Below are 20,459 nucleotides of genomic sequence, written 5' to 3' on the forward strand. Positions count from 1 at the left end.
CTTTTGGAAAAGTTGTGTACTAAAATTTTTTTTTTTTTTTTTTCACTTTCACAGGTAAATGCACATTTCGTAGGACAAAAGGAGAGTAGAGAAGATTGTAAATTCAAGCGCTTTTCTGAATGCAGTTTATTATTATATACTTCTTTTTATATCATTATTTACCTTTTTATAATCATCAATACACCAATTGTTTCTTAGTTAAAAAGTACTGTGGCAGAACCATGGTATTTAAAGGCATGAATTACCACAGCACTTTCTAAGTTCCAGTGTTGTTATTGTTAACCAAAACTATTAAAATTTGGTTTTGGTTATTGAAATGAATCTGAAATGATATAAAACATAAATATTAGATTTAAAACTTGTAAAAAAAAAAAACTGAAATAAACATGAAAAAATGACAAACGCACATAACTAAAACTTAATTTAAAATGAAAAAGAAAATATAAAAATAAAAGCATATTCAAAGAATTAATAAATACTATAATGGTATAAAAATAAATACTAAAATAACTGCTACATTCATATTTACAGCTTTGATTGGAAAACCTTTAGTCATGCTTAAGACCGACATGTGCTTATACTTTATCTTCAGAAATGAAACGCAGACATGAAACTGAAACAAATCCAGTAGATTAAAAGCAGGCAGGACAGAGTGTAGTTCGCTACTGTTGTCCTTTATTCAAATAAAAGCATTTGTAATTCAATGTTTATTATGGCTCTGTGAGAGGAAAACTGAATCTATATCATTTCAGTAATATCCTGCAGAAAAGGTTGTAGCAGAAATGCCATCAGTAGCATATGGGCAGTTTTACATAAATAATGACAAGGACTAAACTCACACTAACAAGTATGGTTTCTATGTTGATGCAAGGTAACATACATATGTACCTAAATCACAACAGTCCATTAATAATACTCTTATTTAATTTGATGCATTTCTCTTGTCTATGATATATCAATGTGTTCGATTCCATTGGTCTTTGTAAAAGTTTACATAATATTGTACTCATCTGGGCTGTTTCTCCCAAAAGCATCGTAAGCCTAAATTCATTGTAGAGACCATTGGTGGCAATTGTTCTGCAAACAACTTACGATGCTTTTGGTAAATGCAGTCCTGTATAGTAAACCTATGGAAAATATTATTAATGCCAAAGCTCAAAGACACGTAAAGTAATATATATGTACATCTAGTTCAAGCTTGGCTATGCAAAAAAACAAAACAAAAACAAAAAAGGAATTAAAAACATACAAAACAAAGAAAAAGAGCAATTGTACAAATAATAAAAAAAAAAAACTAGTGTATAAATACATATTTATAATAATAAAAATAAAAATAGACTGACAAACTCAAACACAAAAAGCCATCCCTGACTTTACCGCTTTTGCCGTGAAGAAAACAAAACATTTTAGCCATTAAAAAATTTGGCTGAATTTTGACACGTTGAAGCAGGGCAAGGTTTTTATTTTGCCCCTCCCACATTGTGGAGTCCATGCTGCTTTAGCGACGGAACCAAACCCAGCTGTTGATGAGCCAGAAAGCTACAGTAATCGAATACATGATCATTTCTCGCTTGGCTCTCTCTTTGTTCTCCTCCTCTATGAGCTGCAAACGCCGATTCAACTTGACAATCTGTAATGACACAAAATCAAAGAAATTAATGAACCCCTCCCATCTTTGAGGTTAAGTACTGATCAATTACAAGCACTACACATCCTTCCCTCGCGGGTCAAAATGACCCGAAGCATTAAAATTACACTTGATTTTTTTTGGTCCAGAGAGCGTATATCGTTTCCTTCTGATAATATTTTATCTTTTTTTAAATAAATTTTTTTGGAAGATGTTTTGTTCTGTATTGTAAATGTGTTTAAATGTAACCCTTTCAAATCTGTGTGTGATCTGCATTGTCACTGATTGATTTTTATTTGGACAAAAAACAAACATTGGCCCATTATATGCCCCAATGAATTTTAATGGGAATTTCTAGGGATGTGTGTGTGTAAATTAAAAAAAAAAAAAATCTTTCGTAAAATTTACTCTTTTAAATACAACCGCAAACACTCCTTGAATCCAATCAAATTATTTTTGTGTATTCCAAATCCAATTTCAAACTTGACAAAACTGTCCTGAGGAGAGAATTTAAAGGAATTCATTTATTCTGGAAAGTAAATACATTGAAAATTAAAAGTGACAGTAAAGACATTTACATTGCTACAAAAGATTTCTATAATTCAAATAAATTTTAATTTCTATTCATAAAACAATCCTGAAAAAAAATGCATCATGGTTTCCACAAAAATATCAAGCAGCACAACTGTTTTCAACATTGATAATAATAATGGTAAATGTTTCTTGAGCAGCAAATCATCATATTAGAATGATTTCTGAAGGATCATGTGACACTGAAGACTGGAGTAATGATGCTGAAAATACAGCTTTGATTACAGGAATAAATTACATATCAATATATTAATTTGTAATAATATTTCACAATATTCTAATTTTACTGTATTTTTGTTCAAATAAATGCAGTCTTGGTGAGCGTAAGAGATTTTTTTTAATGGTAGTGCATAAAAAAAAAAAAATCTTAGGAACTGCACACTATCGAGCATTTAGAGTTGTTTTAACAGTAGAATAATACCTGTCTGCGTAGAGAAGTGGCGTCGACAACGGCCATGTCATCCGCTCCTCCCTCTAGAGTAGAGTCCAGCGTGGCCAGCGCATACCTGGCAGAGACATTATTCATTTCATGAGACATTGAGATTGTATTGGGAGGATAGAAAGGAAAAGCAAAGCCAGAGAATAAAACAGATGACAGGGAAGAAATGAGAGGAAGAGAAAAAGAGATACCTGTTGTCATGCTGGGGGTTAGAGATGGCTGAACCCCCTCTGAGAGATGGCTTGCTGAGAAGCGGATACGGAGAAAGCGAAAGAGGGAAAGGATGAAAGAAGACACAGACAGACAACTTTAATAACACGCAGATGCGCTCTAACCAATATTTTATATGCACATGTTGCAGGGGGTCTTTGTCTCACGGACCCTGTCAACATTTAATTTTATAATCAAATAAACCTCGCAAAAGAAATTAAGATTTCATGATAAAACAGCCAAAATACCAGAGAAATTATTAGTGCTGTCAAATTGATTAATTGCATCTAACATAAAAGTTTTTGTTTATATTTCTCTTTACCAGAGAAAAAAGTAAAATAAAAGAAATAATAATAATAAAAACAGAATTAATACATACTTGGGTCAGTAAAATTTTGAAATTATTGAACAAATTAACAAGGACAAATTAAATTAATAAAAAGTGACAGTTAATACATTTATAATAAAAAAAATATTTTTTCAAGTAAATGTTTTTTAAAACCTTTAATATTAAGAGGTTTTAAAAACCTTTAAAAAGCTAAAATATTAAGCAGCACAACTGTTTTCACTATTAATAATAATAAATGTTTCTTGAGCATCAAATCATCATAATAGAATAGAATGATTTCTGAAAGATCATGTGACACTGAAGACTAATATATATATATATATATATATATATATATATATATATATATATATATATATATATATATATATATATATATATATATATATATATATATATATATATATATATATATATATAATATTTCTGTGATAATTATGCCACAAATGCTTTCAAAAGAACTTCTTTAAATGGACCCGAACATTTCTTTAAAAACTATACACCACTGCCAAAAACTTATGTGTAAATTTAACTGAAATCTTAAAGCTCAGGAAAAAAGAAAGGATTCAAAGAAAAGAGTAAGAAATAAAACCCAAACAAAGAGGCAAAGGAAGAGGGGAAGCAGCGTGTCCACATCCAACAGCAAACAATACAGCGACAAAGCTGTCATCTAACAAACTACCTCCTAAAACTTAAATATGTAGCGTTCTATGGTTTGTGCATTACATTTTAAGGAGGAGTGTTTGACTGCCAGTGCAAATACGCTAAGTGCATTTCCTCACCTAATCAATTTGTCATCAGAATGACAGAAGAATGTCTAAAGGACTTTGTTCCTGGCTTAATCTAACACATTTGTTTAGTTACTCTGTGAAGCAACATCTAAATGAGGCTTTCAGGGAAAATTCAGGGGTCTGATGTCAAAGGTCACCTGCGCTGGTTCTCGTCCAGGACCTCCAGGACCTGCTGGTAGGCCCGGCGTGTGGTTGACTGGATGAAGGAAAGGACACCGTGGGCGCTGAAGAGGTTAAACCCATCCTCGGCACCACCGAGGGGAGCCATAGTGCGCAATGCAGCAGAGGGGGAGGGAGTCATACTGACCACACCACAGAGAGAGAGAGAGAGAGAGAGAGAGAGAGAGAGAGAGAGAGAGAGAGAGAGAGAGAGAGAGAGAGAGAGAGAGAGAGAGAGAGAGAGAGAGAGAGAGAGAGAGAGAGAGAGAGAGAGAGAGAGAGAGAGAGAGAGAGAGAGAGAGAGAGAGAGAGAGAGAGAGAGAGAGAGAGAGAGGGAGAGAGAGAGAGAGACGGAACGAAAGAACAAGAGAGGAAAAGTAGAAGATAGAAGAGAGAGAGAGAGAGAGTGAATGTCAAACAAATTTAAGGGTTCAGAAAGAAGGAAATAAAAGTAGAAAGAAACAAGTCGGATTATGAAAATAAAGACTACATTTCATTGGCCCGGGAGAAATGGAGAGATGTCACAAATGATGGGCAACAGCCTCACCGCATAAAAATAAACCTACAACCCCAATACAAACACGTCAACAAGCTGAAACAAGCAAACTCTCTTCGCTTTAACACCACCAACACACAAAGCAGTGTCTGAGCATCACAACCACAAGCCTCAAACGCAGATCTGCATCAGGCTAACGATGAGGCCGTTTACTGAACCGTAGAATCCATCGACACTGATCCAAACAGACACAACTTCACCTCTGAGATCCTAACAGCAGTCTGCCTTAAAAATATCACACATCAAAATTATAGCTCGGGTATTTGATAGGTAAATCTCTTGAAAACATGTCCATGTCCCCATTTTTCATAAAGAAATGTCTATGGAGGGACCAAAATGTTTTATTGTTATTATTAATGGGAAAGTTCTCCCAAAAATGAAAATTCTGTCATTAATTACTCACTTTCATGTCATTCCAAACCCGTAAGACCTTCAGAACACAAATTAAGATATTTTTGATGAAATCCGAGAGCTTTCTGATCCCCCATAGACTGTGACGTTATGCGTGTGGTGCTGACACAGGTGCCGGCCAATACGGAGTAGAACCCGGAAGTGCTGCGCTGTGTTTACAACGTGAACAAGAGAAGAAATTGCTGAATAAAGTTGTTATTTTGTTGTTGTTTTTTGCACACAAAAAGTATTCTCGTCGCATCGTAACATTATAAGACTGAACCACTGTAGTCTCATGGACCATTTTAACCATGTCTTTACTACCTTTCTGGGCCTTGAAAGTTGCAATGCCGTCGCTGCCTATAGGTGGTTCAGAAACCTCACGGATTTCATCAAAAATATCTTAATTTGTGCGAAGGTCTGTTCAGACCGGGCCGAATTTCGCACACGATATTCGCCGACGTTTAATGCCTCGTGACTAAACAAAGGGCGCCAATGTGAGTGTGCACACCGGCGCGAAAAACGCCATGCGTAAAAGCGTCATTTTTTTAAAAAACGCCTCGGTTTCGTTCCTTTGGTTTGATGCGCTGCGTCAAAAACGATCCGACAAATGAGATTGGCGCTTTTGCTCACGTGTCTGGAGCTTCTGAAGTTACAGTAAAACACAACTTGGGGGCGCTCAAACACACAAAAAAAAGTAGCGTCTACACTGCTGGAAAGAAATAAGACGAGGAAGATGCAAGGCAAGGTGTAGAGCTGCTGGTCTCGTTGGTGTCGGAACATAAATAACTATATGACAAACGCGACAGCGACTACAAAAATCTTGCTAAAAGAGAACTGTTATGGAGTGGTATTAAGCGCCATCTAATGTCAGGGAATGAATTTGCATGTTCACTCGACTCATCGTCAGCGAAAATCGCTTGGGTGTGAACACAAAAAACGCGTTGAAAAACGCTGGCGAATAATGGAATGATACGAGGGTGAGTAATTAATGACAGAATTTTCATTTTGGGCTGAACTATCCCTTTAAGCACATTTGTACATACGTTATAATTTATATATTATATTCCTTATAGAATAGGGGTTATATTAAAATACATAGTTTAATTTAAAGCTCCAGTATGCGACTTTGGTATTTGACCACAAGAGGGCGCAGTTTCAACAATAACAAAGGCGAAGCTTGATGACGCTATGAAGGAGGTGACGATGGGAGATGTCGTTTTTAATGCGTTTTCACCATCTAGCGATATATCTACATGGAATTAATGAATCATGATCACGGATGAGGTAATTTATTCGTTTTTGTATTACCTGTATGTCTGATCGTATTATTTTATTTCATCATAATTAATGAACTGCAAGGAACGTGAAATGTTATGCTATATTATCCCGTTACAACATACAGCTATTTGTCAAATGATTTGTTTGGTTAATGTTGTGCATTTTTACGTTTTTATGGTTAATGCCGTGTTGTTTAACGTGTTCAAACCAATATCTAAAAGTAAATTTGAACGAACATTTGCAAGTAATGACTAAATATATTTTTTTTAACATCATATCCGATTGTATTTAATTGTACTGCCATAAGCTCGGTCACCACACATGATAAAAAGCCTTACCAAAGTACAAAGAGCAATATAACTTTGTTTATAAGTGCTATTATTGACAGTTGCATTGCATGTCTTACCTGTCTATCACTCGCGAGACCAGAGTCTCGGTTAAGTCCAAGATTGACGCGCAGCTCTCTCTCCATCTCGAAAACGCCTGCCGATATTTATCTGGGTTTTATTCCTCCGTTTGTCACACAGTCTGAGTGTATCCGAATATGGACGCTTTCGTTTTGTTGGCACTTCAATACTCGCCAAAGAGTTCGTGATCCATAACAGCTATAACCATACAGTCTATGGCTATAACGCTTTAACCACCACTTCCGCATTTGACCATGCGATATTCCGGTGTGGTGGGTCATATTTTTTATTTAATTCTTTTTTTATTCTTTGTCAGACGTCTTTATTGTTTATTGTGATAAGAAAAAAAAACCTCAATAAAGTTGTTGTAAAAAAAAAAAAAAAAATCCGGTGTGGTGGAATATCCTATCACATGGTCCACACCGGAAAAAAGGGATATTGCGTCACTGAGGCGCGACATTTCTTTTCCGGGACGGCCAGTTATTTAAAATCGGAATTTCTCTGAAATAAAAAAATCTTTGGAGACTTTTGAGATATTGTAAGTACACAACTGGAGGAAATATATCACACTGTGCAAGTTATTTTTCGAAATTTTATTACAAAATTCCTACATATTGGAGCTTTAATAAATAATTTATCATATACATTTTTTTATTGTATTGTACTGTATTATTTTTAGATTTTTATAGTTTTTTTTAAAAGCTAAATATAATTTCTTATATCCTTTTGATTTTAAGGTGAAGTAAGAACTGGACATGTTCTTGATAGATTTAGTGTGATTACTGATGTAACAGGGTTATTAAGTTTTTTGCTGATTTTGTGTATTGCCACTTGTTATTAGTCAATATTATAACATATAATATTTAAATACACTAGCGTTTAAAAGTTTGGGGTCAGTAAGATTTTAGAAATAAGAAGTCTCTTATGCTCACATTCATTTATTTGATCAAAAATTCAGTAAAATATTATTACATTTTACAATAACTGTTTTCTATATATATTAAAATGTTTTATTTCTGTGATGGCAAAGCTGAATTTTCAGCATCATTACTAGTCATCATCATCACTCCAGTCTTCAGTGTCACATGATCCTTCAAAAATCATTCTAAGATGCTGATTTGAAGAAGAACATTTCTTATTATTATAATCAATGTTGTTAAAAACAGTTGTGGTGCTTATTATTTTTGGTGGAAACCGTGATGCTTTTGTTTCAGGACTCTTTCATGAATAGTAGGTTCAAAAGAACAGCATTTTTTAAAACCATTATAAATCACTGTCACTTCTGATCAATTTAATGCATTCCTGCTAAATAGTAATAAAAAAGAATCATACTGACCCTAAACTTTTAAATGGCAGTGTACATTTAAACACAAACAAATATTATATTATTATGATTATGTTAAAATGTCCTTTTTAGTCTAAATTTAGAGTAAAGTTTGATAAAAGACAGTTTGGCTGATGGGCATGACACATTAGTAGCAGAAGCCAAACTTGTCATAATTTTATTGGGGTCTAGAAAAAAAAAAAGAGGTGCTGGTCATTGGTGGGTTTAAGTACTTTTATTGACAGATCAGCCAATCAGAAAACATCATGTCAAAACAAGCCAACAATTGTTTGGTTGAAGGAGAATGACTGATCTGTTAGTTTTTTTAAGTACAAACCCTCAGTGTGAACAGCTCCACAATGCAAGGAGTGGCCATTCATTAGAGTACAATAGAGTAGAATAGAGCTGTCAGGCAGTCATGATGGCATGAGGGAAACTGACTGACAAAGCAACTCTAAACTACACTGACCATTGACCAATACCACATCACAAGCTGTTTTATCTTGTGATCAAATTGGTTTTAACCATGACTGACAGGTGTGATCGGGCCACACCTGTACATGCAATAACATGCACTGATCTGCAAAATAAGCACAAAAGCCAAACTAAAAGGGCTTGAAACTAAACAATATCCATGCATGGTTCTAACTCACCCCCTTTGAGTCAGCATCATGAAGGGAGAAAGAGAGACACCAGGGAGGAGGAAAAAACATATAATGGAGTGAGAGGGCCATGTTGACAGGGCAGAGGTGAAACCAAAGTACATGTGTGAGTGTGTGTATTCGTGGCTTTGCACTCACGTGGAGTCGTTCCTGGCGAGCTGGCCGTTGTGTTGCACACCTATGTTCTCGCTGACCGTGCGCTCTCTACGTGCCTTGGCTTGCGTGCGCACCTGTGCGAAGAAGAGAAAGTGAAAGTGGATAGGTGTTCCTCCTCATTTTACTAAACCCAAGCCGTTCTTTTTTTAGTGACGTTCATTACCGCTCACTTCTACACAGCCCACATCTTGCTAAATTAACTCTGTCCCACTTACTTCTTCGCTAGGCTGACTTGCAGAGATTGCCTGCTCCATTTCGTGGAAGTCGAAGGGCCGTTCGTTGAGCGTGAGGACCCGAGGCGGCGTCCTGAGGGACAGTGATGACTCCAGCGGGGTGGACTGGATGATGTCCGGGTCTCTGGGATATTGCATGTCATTACTGTCTCCTATATAGAAAGATGAGTGACTGATCAGATATTCGTCCACTCTGTGTGTGTGTGTGTGGATAATTCATGTGAAACAAACTGCCTAAAAGAGAAATTCACCCTCATTTCATGCCAAATCTGTAAGACAGCGAAACACAAAAGAAGATATTTTGTGCTGTCCATCTCGTACCTGCCACTACGATTCTCTCGGGAACGTGCATCATTGCCGTGCGGAGCGTGTCCCGCTCTGGGAGTTCCTGCTCTTCTGAGCTAAACGGAGCCACTTTGAGCTGCTCAGGAATGCGCATTCTCTGACTGATGCCCTCGGTGTATTCCAGCTCATAGTGGATCCGGTTCATCTCCGCCATCTCGGCTGTGGGAGAGGGGAACGCCGCTCCACTCATCTACAGGGAGAGAGGAGGATGGGTGTACAGAGAAAGTACCAGGTCAGCTGTGATGACATACAGCATGTCAATTCCATAGTCAAACAAGATTCCAAAGGAATGTGAACAGAATTCCAATTGGATCAAATATGATCTTTTTTTTTGTAAATATAAATAAATAAAACAAAGATTGCTGGAACAATTGGTTATCGCCATAAGTCCATACCAATAGTTTTTGGATTTATATGAAATGGTATCACTTTACAAAAAGAGTCCATTTGTAACATTAACAAAGGTTAATAAAAGTATTGTTTATTGTTAATTTTAACATTTACTAAAACATTTTTACATTTTAAAGATGTATCTCTTAACATTAGTGAATGCACTATGAATTAACATGAATGATCAAGGTATAATTCATATTTATCTTTAAAAAATTACAGTACATTTTCATGGTTCAGTACTGTTTTAAAATGTTTGTATTAAAGTTCAGCGCTATTTTGTGTCTTATGTTTGTTTTCATTTAATATCCATTTTAAACATGATCGGTTGATTAATCGGTTATCGAACAGTGTGGTCATTATCGGTAAAATCCACTATCGGTCGACCTCTAATATTGTCTTCTTTTGATCATTTCTTGTAATGCGCTGAATAATGTTTAGATTAGAAGCTTTAAAATCCTGAAAGAAGTCCTTTCTTCATTCCTCTTGCTGTCTTACAGGAGCATTTTATCCTATAGATCAAAGTTATTTTTATTCCTTTAGAATTATTCTTATACTATTATAGTGTTTATTAATATGAGCTTATATTTTAAGCTTTCATTTTAATTGTAGTTTAAGTTTTATTTAATGTTGTCATTTTTTTTTTCTGTTAAGCTTTCATTTATTTTATTTCAGTTTTTGTTAGTTAGATGTCTTAGCTCATTTTATTTCAGCTTTATTTCAATTACCGAAAACAATTAATAGCCTAATAGTTTCAGATTCAGTTCACGATAACAACACTGGCTCTAAATGATCTGGTTTTGTTGTGCTGAAATTAATTAGGGAATAAAAAATTCAATAAAATTCCTAATTGTAAGAGAAAATACATTCAAACCATCCTGAAAATCATGCATCCAAATCTCATACAACAAAACCGGAATCACAGGTTGTCCAACCTGGCCTCTGTGACCTTTACCTCTAATACAAAAAGAGCTCATAAGACTGCAAGTGTGCTTATAATGCTACCAAATAATATTACTACATTTATGTAATCCAGATAAATAACCAATTCAGCCACTATCATCCCCAGACCCTCAGGCTAAACTGAAGCACAGAAAGCAAAGCAGCTGTCATCATCAGTGTGTTGTGGTTTGGTCATGAGATCAACTATTTCAGGAAGAGAAATGCCAATGAACACACTTTCCACAGTTTAACCTCTAAGTAGGCATACCTACTGAATGAATTGAAATAGATTATGTTTCAGAAAAATCCAAACAAAAACAAAGTCAAAACGGACGCTTTTGGTTTCATTTCATTTGAGAGCAGCTGTAACGTTAACGTTACTACAGTAAAAACACCTGCTGTAAATTTTGTTTTGAATGTTTGGGTGGATCCGATCAAACCAAACATAAAATACATAATAACAAGGTCAAATACTTTATTATAGTGTCACATTTGGGCCAAGAGAAAAAAACTGTTAGTGTAATCAATAAATGATGAGTACATCAGGGCCCTAAAGTAGTTAACGTACATCAATGACAGCTGATAAAGGTCTACTAAAGCATGATCAGAAATCACATTACAATTCATTTAGACTCATACCTTCACCGAGATCAGATCCACCGACGGATTAGACACGTAAAAGTGGAATGCTGTCGTAAAATCAGCTAATTCTGAGGGGTTTTAGAAAAAGATAATCATCCCGCACTAGTACAGCACAGACCAGCTCAGCCCAGACCAGATCAGACCCGCACAGCCGCTGCGTGAAGCGGAACTGAGGAGAGAGCTTCAGACGCGCTTTCAAATTAAAAGTCTCTCTGTTAGGACTTCATTTAAAAGTCACGGGGTTTCGCTCTGACATCTTCGGAGTAACTGTTCTGTCAGTTAACTTTTAAATAACATTATATTTGTATTACATTAGAGACTACTACACACAAAATGTTGTTAACATTTAGCCTACGTAGAATGATAAAACCTAATTTGTATTCTGTTAGCTATTACAAATGCTAAATCGTTACAAATCACATTAGTAAGTAGGCTAATTAATTAGGCCTACTGTAATTTAATCACTTTTTCCTTGAAAAAGTAGCCTAAAGTAAGGGTTTACTCTGATTTATTTTTTTTTATAATTTAATTATAGTTAGCCTATTCTGATGTAATTACATATAGTAAATAGGCTACTAGACTACAGAACTATTTTATATTAAACAATAGTGGATTTAATATGAAAAGTTAATGTCTAATGATAAAATGTATGTTTTTAATGTAACCTTTGCCCTTTAAATACTTTGGTCAGTTCAAGAATGATTTACGCAATTTTATTTTAATTATTTGAAAGAAGAAAAGAGCAGTTTTATGCCTATCCTTGTACTGTTCAACTGGTCGAGGGATTTGGAAATAGAGGATTTGGACTTAAGCAGTGTTGGGGGTAACGCATTACAAGTAATCAGATTACTTTTTTCAAGTAACTTGTAAAGTAACACATTTATTTTTAAATATACATATACAACAAAATATCTGAGTAGCTTTGCTTTCCCATTGACTGATAGCTCTCCTGTCCCCATGTTGAGAGAAATCATAAGTGCAGAGGCGTTGTGTGCGCTGTGTGAACATGATGGTTATTAGACTAATTTACTTACACAAAAACAGATTCAGTATTCACCTAAATTAATAAAAACCGCGAAATGCAAACTCAGAATATATTACACAAATCTGCATAGCCTATGTGTTAAATTACACAAATATAGCCTACTTTATGTATTTAATCTCACTTTATTAACCAATGTCTTTGCTTTTGACCTTGAACATACTAATAAGCAAAAAAGATAGGCAAAAAATAAAATAAAATCAACATCACATTTCATTTTTTGTGCTAAAATAAGATTGTGGTACTTTCTTCTCCTGCGTCCTATTCGTCTGCAATCCTGCAGAAAGCTGATTCATTTCACTTTTGGTGCGAAAGAGCCTTTACATTTGCAAAAAAAAAAAAAAAAAAAAAACTTTTGTTTATTTGTTATTAATAATCAAACCAGCAAGTCTAGCCCAGGTGTGAAAAATAGCCTAACGCAAAAAGTAACGTATTTACTTTCCATTAAAAGTAGCAAGTTCCTTTTTTTAAGGAGCATTAGGCTACTTTTAACTTTCCCCAACACTGAATAGTAGGCTACTTTTTAGAGAGAATTAGTAGCCTACATTAATCTCACTTTTGAAGATGTAATTAGTAGCCTATAACCTAACAAGTAGCCTAATTAATTAGCCTAGTTTTTAGAGTAACTTACCCTACACATATCACACAGAACTTGAGAAACAACCGCTAAATATGTTTTGAGCGGTGTGTTTCCATCGTGGCCCCTAACGGTTGAACGTGTGTGTGTGTGTGTGTGTGTGTGTGTGTGTGTGTGATGGGAAGAGCGCTGAGCGATTGTCCAGTCTGTCTCAGTGTGCTCCCGGTTGAGGATACCAGCTCCAGGACTCTAGGATGCTCGATTATTTCAGTTTGCAAGGAGAAAACCTTTAGCGCTTTCACAAAGATACTCGTGTATAATGAAGTGATCGGACCCTTTGAAGTGGACGGCGGGGCCCTGGAACCTGAAGAGTGTCTGCTGCATGTGGATATGCTGTAGTAAACGATGTGCATCTCCGTGGCTCTGCTCTGCTGCTGTGTGCTCGTGTCTCTGAACGGCGCAGCATCACTGGACCTGCAGCCCGACATGTGAGTCACCACTGAACACACACAGCTTATTATATTTTTTACAACGAGTTTTGTTCACCCCTTTAACACCCCTTGACTTCAAAATACTTCAAAACTTCTAAAAAATAGCCTATATTTTGTGATTAAAGTATAAAGTGTTACTTGAATGCTACCTATCATCATGGCTCAACAGGTAAATGTGTCACTGTGTTTTTAAGAAAATGTAATTGAATCAATTGAAAGCATTTGAAAAGTTTATCTCAGTGTCCTGATCTATTTTTGACGCTTAGGTGTAACATTGGTAATGCTTTAAGTTACTATTAACAATAAAAATAATTAATCAGTTTGGTTTCTTACCGCAATTTGTTTGTTTTGGTAGCAATAGCTCAATCATTTGGAAAGTGACACTGATAATTAATGTGTTATTTCTGATGCCCTTTAGGTGTCGCCAAAAGCGCCAGATTCCATTTAAAATGTGAAATTATCTCCAAACATAAATACTCATTAAATTACTTAATTTATACTGTAAAGATTTGATTACCATATTTTAAATATATTCACCTAAACAACTTTGAAACAGTTACAAATAGACTTGGCTCAAATTTGGAATTTGGAAATATGTAAAGCGTGACTGAGGCCAGTGAGTGTTTGACACTGACTCCAGGGCTGATCCGGCGTGTGACTGTGCAGTTTATCTGAGAGCCCCATAATTGACTCAGGATGTGCTTTATTACGCCCAGATGGTCATAGGAAACAACCTGAGAGAGAACATGACCCTCTGAGGCAGAGCCCAGACTCACCACACTCGCTCTGTGAAGCTAAAATAAAGAATTTAAGAGCCAGGCTGTCACAGACGGATTCAAACCAATCAACAATCCTGATGTATTTATGAAGTTGAAATGCATTCTCAGCGATATTCCATATTCTGAGCTGTGGTTGAGGTGCTCTATTGCACAACAGTGAGAAAGATATAAATCAACTAACAGCTTCTGACAGATTTGAGTGCAAGGAGAAGCGAATGAAAGCTGAGTTTGTATGTATATTCTTAGCTGTAGTTTAGTGCCAAAATTAAATATTCAGGTGCACTCAATTGAAAAATCTGTTCATAAATAAAAGTATATACTTTTTTATTCTAAAAATGAGAGAAAATAACTCAGCAGGTTTATTTTAGTATTATAGCTTTTATTTTTATATTTTCAGTTTTCATTTTAATTTGAGTAATTTTGTTATGTATTAGTTTAAAAAAAATGTCTTTAATTTCTTTTTATTTTAGTTATTTTAGTACTTCGACTTAAACTTTTTTTTTCAGTTAGTTGCCAAGGTAGCAATTAAATTTTTTTTTATGTTCATGTATTTCGTTTTCATTTATATTTTATTGTAAGCTTTATTTCAGTTAAAGAAAACCAATTTTATTAGTTTAGTTTTACTAACAATAACCACTCATGTTATTTTAGTATATTATAAATATGTTAATATTTTGAATTAGATTTTATATTCACGTTTTCTGTTTTCACTTTAATTTAAGTTAAAGTTTTAGTAATTTGGTTGTTTGTTTTTGTCATTTTTATTCATAAAAAAAAAGTCTACAGTATTTATTGATTTTTATTTATTGGTTTTAGTTTTAGTTTTAGTTTTAGTTGGTTTAGTAGCCTACTTCAACTTAAACTAAAGGAAAATGAGAAATGTTGCCTTGGGGAACATCTTGCTGAAATAAAATAAGTTTTCCTTTGTTTAATGCAATTAAACCAATAATACAATATACAGTTGTTGTTTTTTTTTTTTTGTTGTTTTTTTGATAGACAAAACATGTGGTCCCCAGTCCTGAATATGTGGTTATCCCAGTATTTAGTGAGGAACACGTGCATATTGCTGGTATCCGTATGTCTGTTTACTGTCAGCGGACAGCTATGGTGCACACATGCTAACCCACATATAGGCATGTTCTTCTGTGAGCATTTATGACGAAATTGCTAATTATGACATCATTAAAAGAGGGGCTTTGATGTTAAAAGTCCAAAATGAGACAAAATGAGGAAAGTGCCCCCTATGCAATTGATTTACTCTAAAGGAGTAATTCACCCAAAAATTAAAATTATGTCACCATTTACGCACCCTCATGTCGTTAAAGACTTTCGTTATTTTTAATGAGAGATTTCTATCCTTCCATTGACAGTCCACGCAACTACCACTTTGGTGCTTCAAAAAGTTGATTGAGATCGTAAAAACTAATCCATATGAATTAAGCGGTTTAGTCCAAACTTTCTGAAGGGACTCGATCACTTTATATGCTGAAAAGATATAGGCAATTATTCACATATAAACATTCATCAACGCACACATCTGCTCATCTTTCAGGCTAACAGGTTTTGTCATACGTGTCTTTGTGTGTCATGTCTTTTTTCAGTGAGGAGTCCGATATTACAGGACAATACCGTGTAATAAATTATAACAGAAGCAGACCAAATTACAAAATACAATAAAAGTAGTTTACAGTGCTAAATTGAATTACAGTAGAGTAAATCAAAATACAGTAACTTGCTGGCAACCATGCTGCCAGTAATGTACTGTAAAAATACAAGAAAATAGTTAACAATGAGGTTCATTCTCGTGTTACGCAGCACGTTTGAGCTTCAGCAAGAACCAATGAGGTTTATTCTCATGTTACGCATCACGCAACACACTGAAGTTCATTTATAGGGTTAAGTATAAAAGTATATATATGTATTGAAGTATAGTTGATAAACTTTTTCACTGTTTCTCAGGCCAAATGTGTGTGAGGAGCAGGAGATGTCTATGCTGGGAGTGAGGCAACCGTGTGTTCAGGCGTTTACCCGTATGGTGAAGGTGTGGCGGCAGGGCTGTTCTTCTCAGCACTGGTGCATGGGCTACGAGAGGAGGTGAGACACACTCAAACAAAAACTATTTACATTATTTCCATGTTTAAACATCTCTCAGTCATTATCCTTTAAATCATTTCCTTTTATTACTATTTCCCCCGAACAATAATCTCTTAAGTCAGAGCAGTGACTTTTATTTAAGAGATTTGCTTTCCTACCATTTATAGAACCAAATTCGCCAATTACCATAGCAGATGCTTTCCATTGACTTAAGTACACTGATTTGAAAGCTCTTCTGGAAATCTGGGGTTAAGTGATTTGCACATGTGATTTAATAGGAGTCATAATAACCAACTATTGCTCCTCTGAAAGCAGACCTAATTTCACACTCTTCGTCAACATATGTTCTTATTAAACATAAGACTTCTATATGGCATGCTGAATACTGACCTGCTGATCAATTTAACCAAGAAAATTGGGCAAAACACTGTAACTACGACAACACTGAAACAGGAGAAAAATAGCTTAAAAGTTTTAAAGGTAAATTTGTTTTTATTTTGAGCACTTTCACAGGAAAGAGCTCATTGTTTTAAAGAAAGAAAGAAAGAAGAATATATTGCAAAATAATGCAGTAGCCTATGGAATAAAACCAAAGAATAAAACATTTTAAAAGACAATTGCGACTTTTTATCTCACAATTGCGAGTTCACAATTGTTCATTTGTTAAAAATTGCGAATTCAACACAATTGGTCACAATTCTGAGGAAAATATGTCAGAATTGCGAGATATAAACTCGCAATTATGTGTTATAAAGTCAGAATTGCGTGATATAAAGTCGTAATTGCGAGAAAAAAAGTCAGAATTCTGACTTTAAAGACGCAATTGCGACTTTATTTCACGCAATTCTGACTTTATATCTCGCAATTATATCAGAATTGTGTGATATAAAGTCGCAGACTCGACCCAAACCAACGACTCGTTCACAAATCGGTTAGGTTCTTCTCACAGAATACATCGCTTTTTTGTTCCACTATGCTGCTTTTTAAATGCGCTAGACTCTGCGCCGCTTCTGGCCACTTTTCAGCGTTTTTTTGCGCATTCAGATCACGTTTTTAAGTTAAAAGAGGTTCAACAATCGAAAGATTTGGCAAGTAGGCTATTGTGAGCGCTGTTATAGTAGCAACTGTATAATTTGACGTCTCTTCCTGTTATTACGTTATTTCCGGAGCACAGAATGAATAATAAATATTTTGTGGTTAAATGTTTAAAGAAATTCCCCTTTTATTTGAGCAATGTTATGTAGGCCTCATTTGTCATCGTCAAACAATTTTTAATTATTATACTATGTTGCATTAGGCCTATATCAGCCTCTACACATAACCTATTAACTCTATTTCTTCATCTATTTCTCTATCTGTATGTCTATCTCAGGACAGGCTATTATACAGTGTATAGGCAGGTGTATAGTATGGAGATGCAAACAGTCTACAGGTGTTGCCCAGGATGGATGCAGAGAGGGGAAGAGAGAGGCTGTCTTCATAGTGAGTATCATAACACTGTATGTGTGTGTGTGTGATACAGAGTATCTGAACAGTGCGTGTTATCTACAGGAGTGTGTTCTTCTGGTACCTGCTTTAACGGTGGGATGTGCTCTGAGACCAGTGATCAGCTATGTCAGTGTCCAGAAGGGTTCGAAGGAACGCGCTGCCAATACGGTGAGTCTTTCATGCCTTTTGAAGGGGTTGAAGTTTCAGCGCATGAATAGTGGTTATTTATCTTTTGAATGTTCAAGAATGGGTTCTGTGGTCATATCTTCATTGATCTGTTTTAGGTCTGCTGCATGGGTCAAGCTGTTTGCGTTTATGCATATGAGTTTGTGTTGAGATGCATCTGCACATTAGAGTGTTGTATATTTCTAAGTCGAGGTCAACTGGTGTCTTTGAAGCTTGTTTCCCTGGTGTTTCTCCTCCCACACTCTCTTTCCACCACCTGTGAGTGCACTAAAGTGAGTTTTCTCAGGCAAACGTCACTGTGGTTTGTTAGATTCTCACTTGTTTCTGCCTCTCATGGTTTGTTTTGACAGCAGATGTGAGGTTTTCACACTGTGAGGTGTCGAATGAGAGTGTATGTGTTCTGGTGGTAAACATGATTTACCAGATCTGGTTATCTGTTTAACAGCAAAGAGTTTGACTTCAATTGAAATCAATTGAGTAAATATGTCTTTGAGCATTGAAGAAGCCTCCACACAGTAGTATGTGAATGAGATTTCGAGTTTGTGTCTTAACAGTAAACCTCTAAGTTTAGTCAGTGATTTGTGTGTGTGTGATCTGCCCAAAGCAGCTTTCCTGCTGCGGTTTTGTGCTGAGATGGAGGTTTGTGCTCCTAAAATGCTTTCTCAGAGTTTCTAAAATTAAAGTTTTCTTCTGCATGTCTGTAACACAGAACGCTGATGGTTAAACAGTACGACGATGAAATGACTGTGATGATAAATGTCTTTTCCATGTTGGACTGGTAAACCCATTAAGCTCATTTGACTCTGAGACTGTGTATATGTGCATGCGGAAGAATGTTTTTACAGTGCTCTCTTTCAATAGACACTGCCACTGTAGCCCAGGACACGCTAGCTCATCTGCCCTTTCCTGTTGGACTGATGTGCTGTGTTTAAAGGCCACTGGCCACGTCTCAGTTCTGAGAGAGAGAAAGCAGGGAATACTATTCATAGAATAAGAAAGTTGAAGGAGTAGTGTACTACCCTCATGTTGTTCCAAACCTGTAGGACTTTGTTCCGTGGAGCAAAAAAATTAGATGTTCGATAGAATGTTCAAGCTGTTCTTTTATAATAAAAGTGAATAGTGACCAGAGGAGCTGTCAAACTAAGGAACAGTCACCACAAATGTATCATAAAAGATGTTCATAGACTATTTTTATGGTACTTTTAAAGTGTTCTTTGATAATTTTTGAAGCTTGACAGCTGCTGATGTTTTATAGGCAGAGCAGTGTGAATATTATTCAAAATCAATTGAAAATAAAAAAGTGTCATAAGTTTATAATGACAATGCCTAACTATGTTTTCATCTTTGTTTTTTAAAAATGTATGAACATTACATATAAACACACACCTGTGCCTTAGAGGTATTTATTTAGATATTAGAGGACATTTTAATCGCTCTTTAATAGAACAGAGACTACTGTTAACTATTAACTATGACTTTGGCCTCAATAAACTCCTAATTGCTGCTTATTAATAGTTATTAAGGTAGTTGTTAAGTTTAGGTAGTGGGTATGATTAAAGGCACAATATGTAACTTTTTTGCTTTAAAAATAGCAAAAATCACTATATCTATGTTATATATATATTTTTTTTTTTTGTGTACTTACATTATCCCGACTGTTTCCAACAACTTTCAAACCAGGAGAAATTTGTGATTTAATTCGAGAAACGTCCCGTTTCTTTATTTCCGTTTTGTCGCCGCCAATGGCGTCATATCCGCGTTGTCCCTGGTTTCCGCTCGTGCTGCCATGGCAACCAGAGCTATGAACCAGAGCCGTCTGATAGTAACCAAGGCGACAGACGTGGACAACTTTGTAATTCGCAATGTCTATTTGCACGCTGTTGTTGTTGTTTCGTTCAAACATTACGGACCATGGCAAGCAGACTTTGGATAAAAAAGAAGAACTAAAACGAGAATCAATATCAGCGCGGTGTTTTCGAGATGCCTAGAGCTCCCATAGACAGTATATAAACGAGAGCTCCACGTCCGATACTTCGACCGCTCCTACATGTACTTTATTAAACAGGTGAGCACATTTACATAAAACTAATCAATGTTATATAGTTCAACAATGATAAAATGTTAGAATATGATCTGTATGTTATTCTAATGTTGATCTACCTCACTGCTAGTCTCATACAGACAAACTAACACATACATTTCAACACATTCAAATGCAGTTTAGTGTGATAGTGTAATGTTAGACCAAGTGAAACAGCGCTGCGTTACCTCACAAGTTTAATTTGTCTAATAAACTGACCTGTGAGTA

At 35.5% G+C, this 20,459-nt stretch overlaps 2 protein-coding genes across 2 annotated transcripts in view; one reads left to right on the top strand and one right to left on the bottom strand.

The window, feature by feature from the left end:
• Nucleotides 1–105: 105 nt before the first annotated feature.
• mffa (mitochondrial fission factor a) lies at nucleotides 106–11,649 on the bottom strand. Its single transcript, XM_081369876.1, has 8 exons — nucleotides 11,492–11,649; nucleotides 9,497–9,710; nucleotides 9,158–9,327; nucleotides 8,925–9,016; nucleotides 4,145–4,309; nucleotides 2,849–2,902; nucleotides 2,640–2,724; nucleotides 106–1,630 (listed from the first exon to the last, which is right to left on the bottom strand). Exons 2-8 carry the CDS (start codon nucleotides 9,708–9,710, stop codon nucleotides 1,499–1,501), a joined length of 912 nt encoding a protein of 303 aa, XP_081226002.1. The 5' UTR covers nucleotides 11,492–11,649; the 3' UTR covers nucleotides 106–1,498.
• A 1,821-nt stretch (nucleotides 11,650–13,470) lies between these two features.
• The window catches only part of egfem1 (EGF-like and EMI domain containing 1), a 48,869-nt gene continuing 41,880 nt past the window's right edge, over nucleotides 13,471–20,459 (top strand). The window contains exons 1-4 of the mRNA XM_081369881.1: nucleotides 13,471–13,601; nucleotides 16,343–16,477; nucleotides 17,850–17,959; nucleotides 18,029–18,133. Coding sequence (XP_081226007.1) covers nucleotides 13,519–13,601; nucleotides 16,343–16,477; nucleotides 17,850–17,959; nucleotides 18,029–18,133 — 433 coding nt within the window. The 5' untranslated portion in view covers nucleotides 13,471–13,518. The remainder of the gene's footprint in view (nucleotides 13,602–16,342; nucleotides 16,478–17,849; nucleotides 17,960–18,028; nucleotides 18,134–20,459) is intronic.

The sequence above is a fragment of the Scardinius erythrophthalmus genome (assembly GCF_964197995.2).
Source record: "Scardinius erythrophthalmus genome assembly, chromosome: 7".
Lineage (NCBI taxonomy): Eukaryota > Metazoa > Chordata > Actinopteri > Cypriniformes > Leuciscidae > Scardinius > Scardinius erythrophthalmus.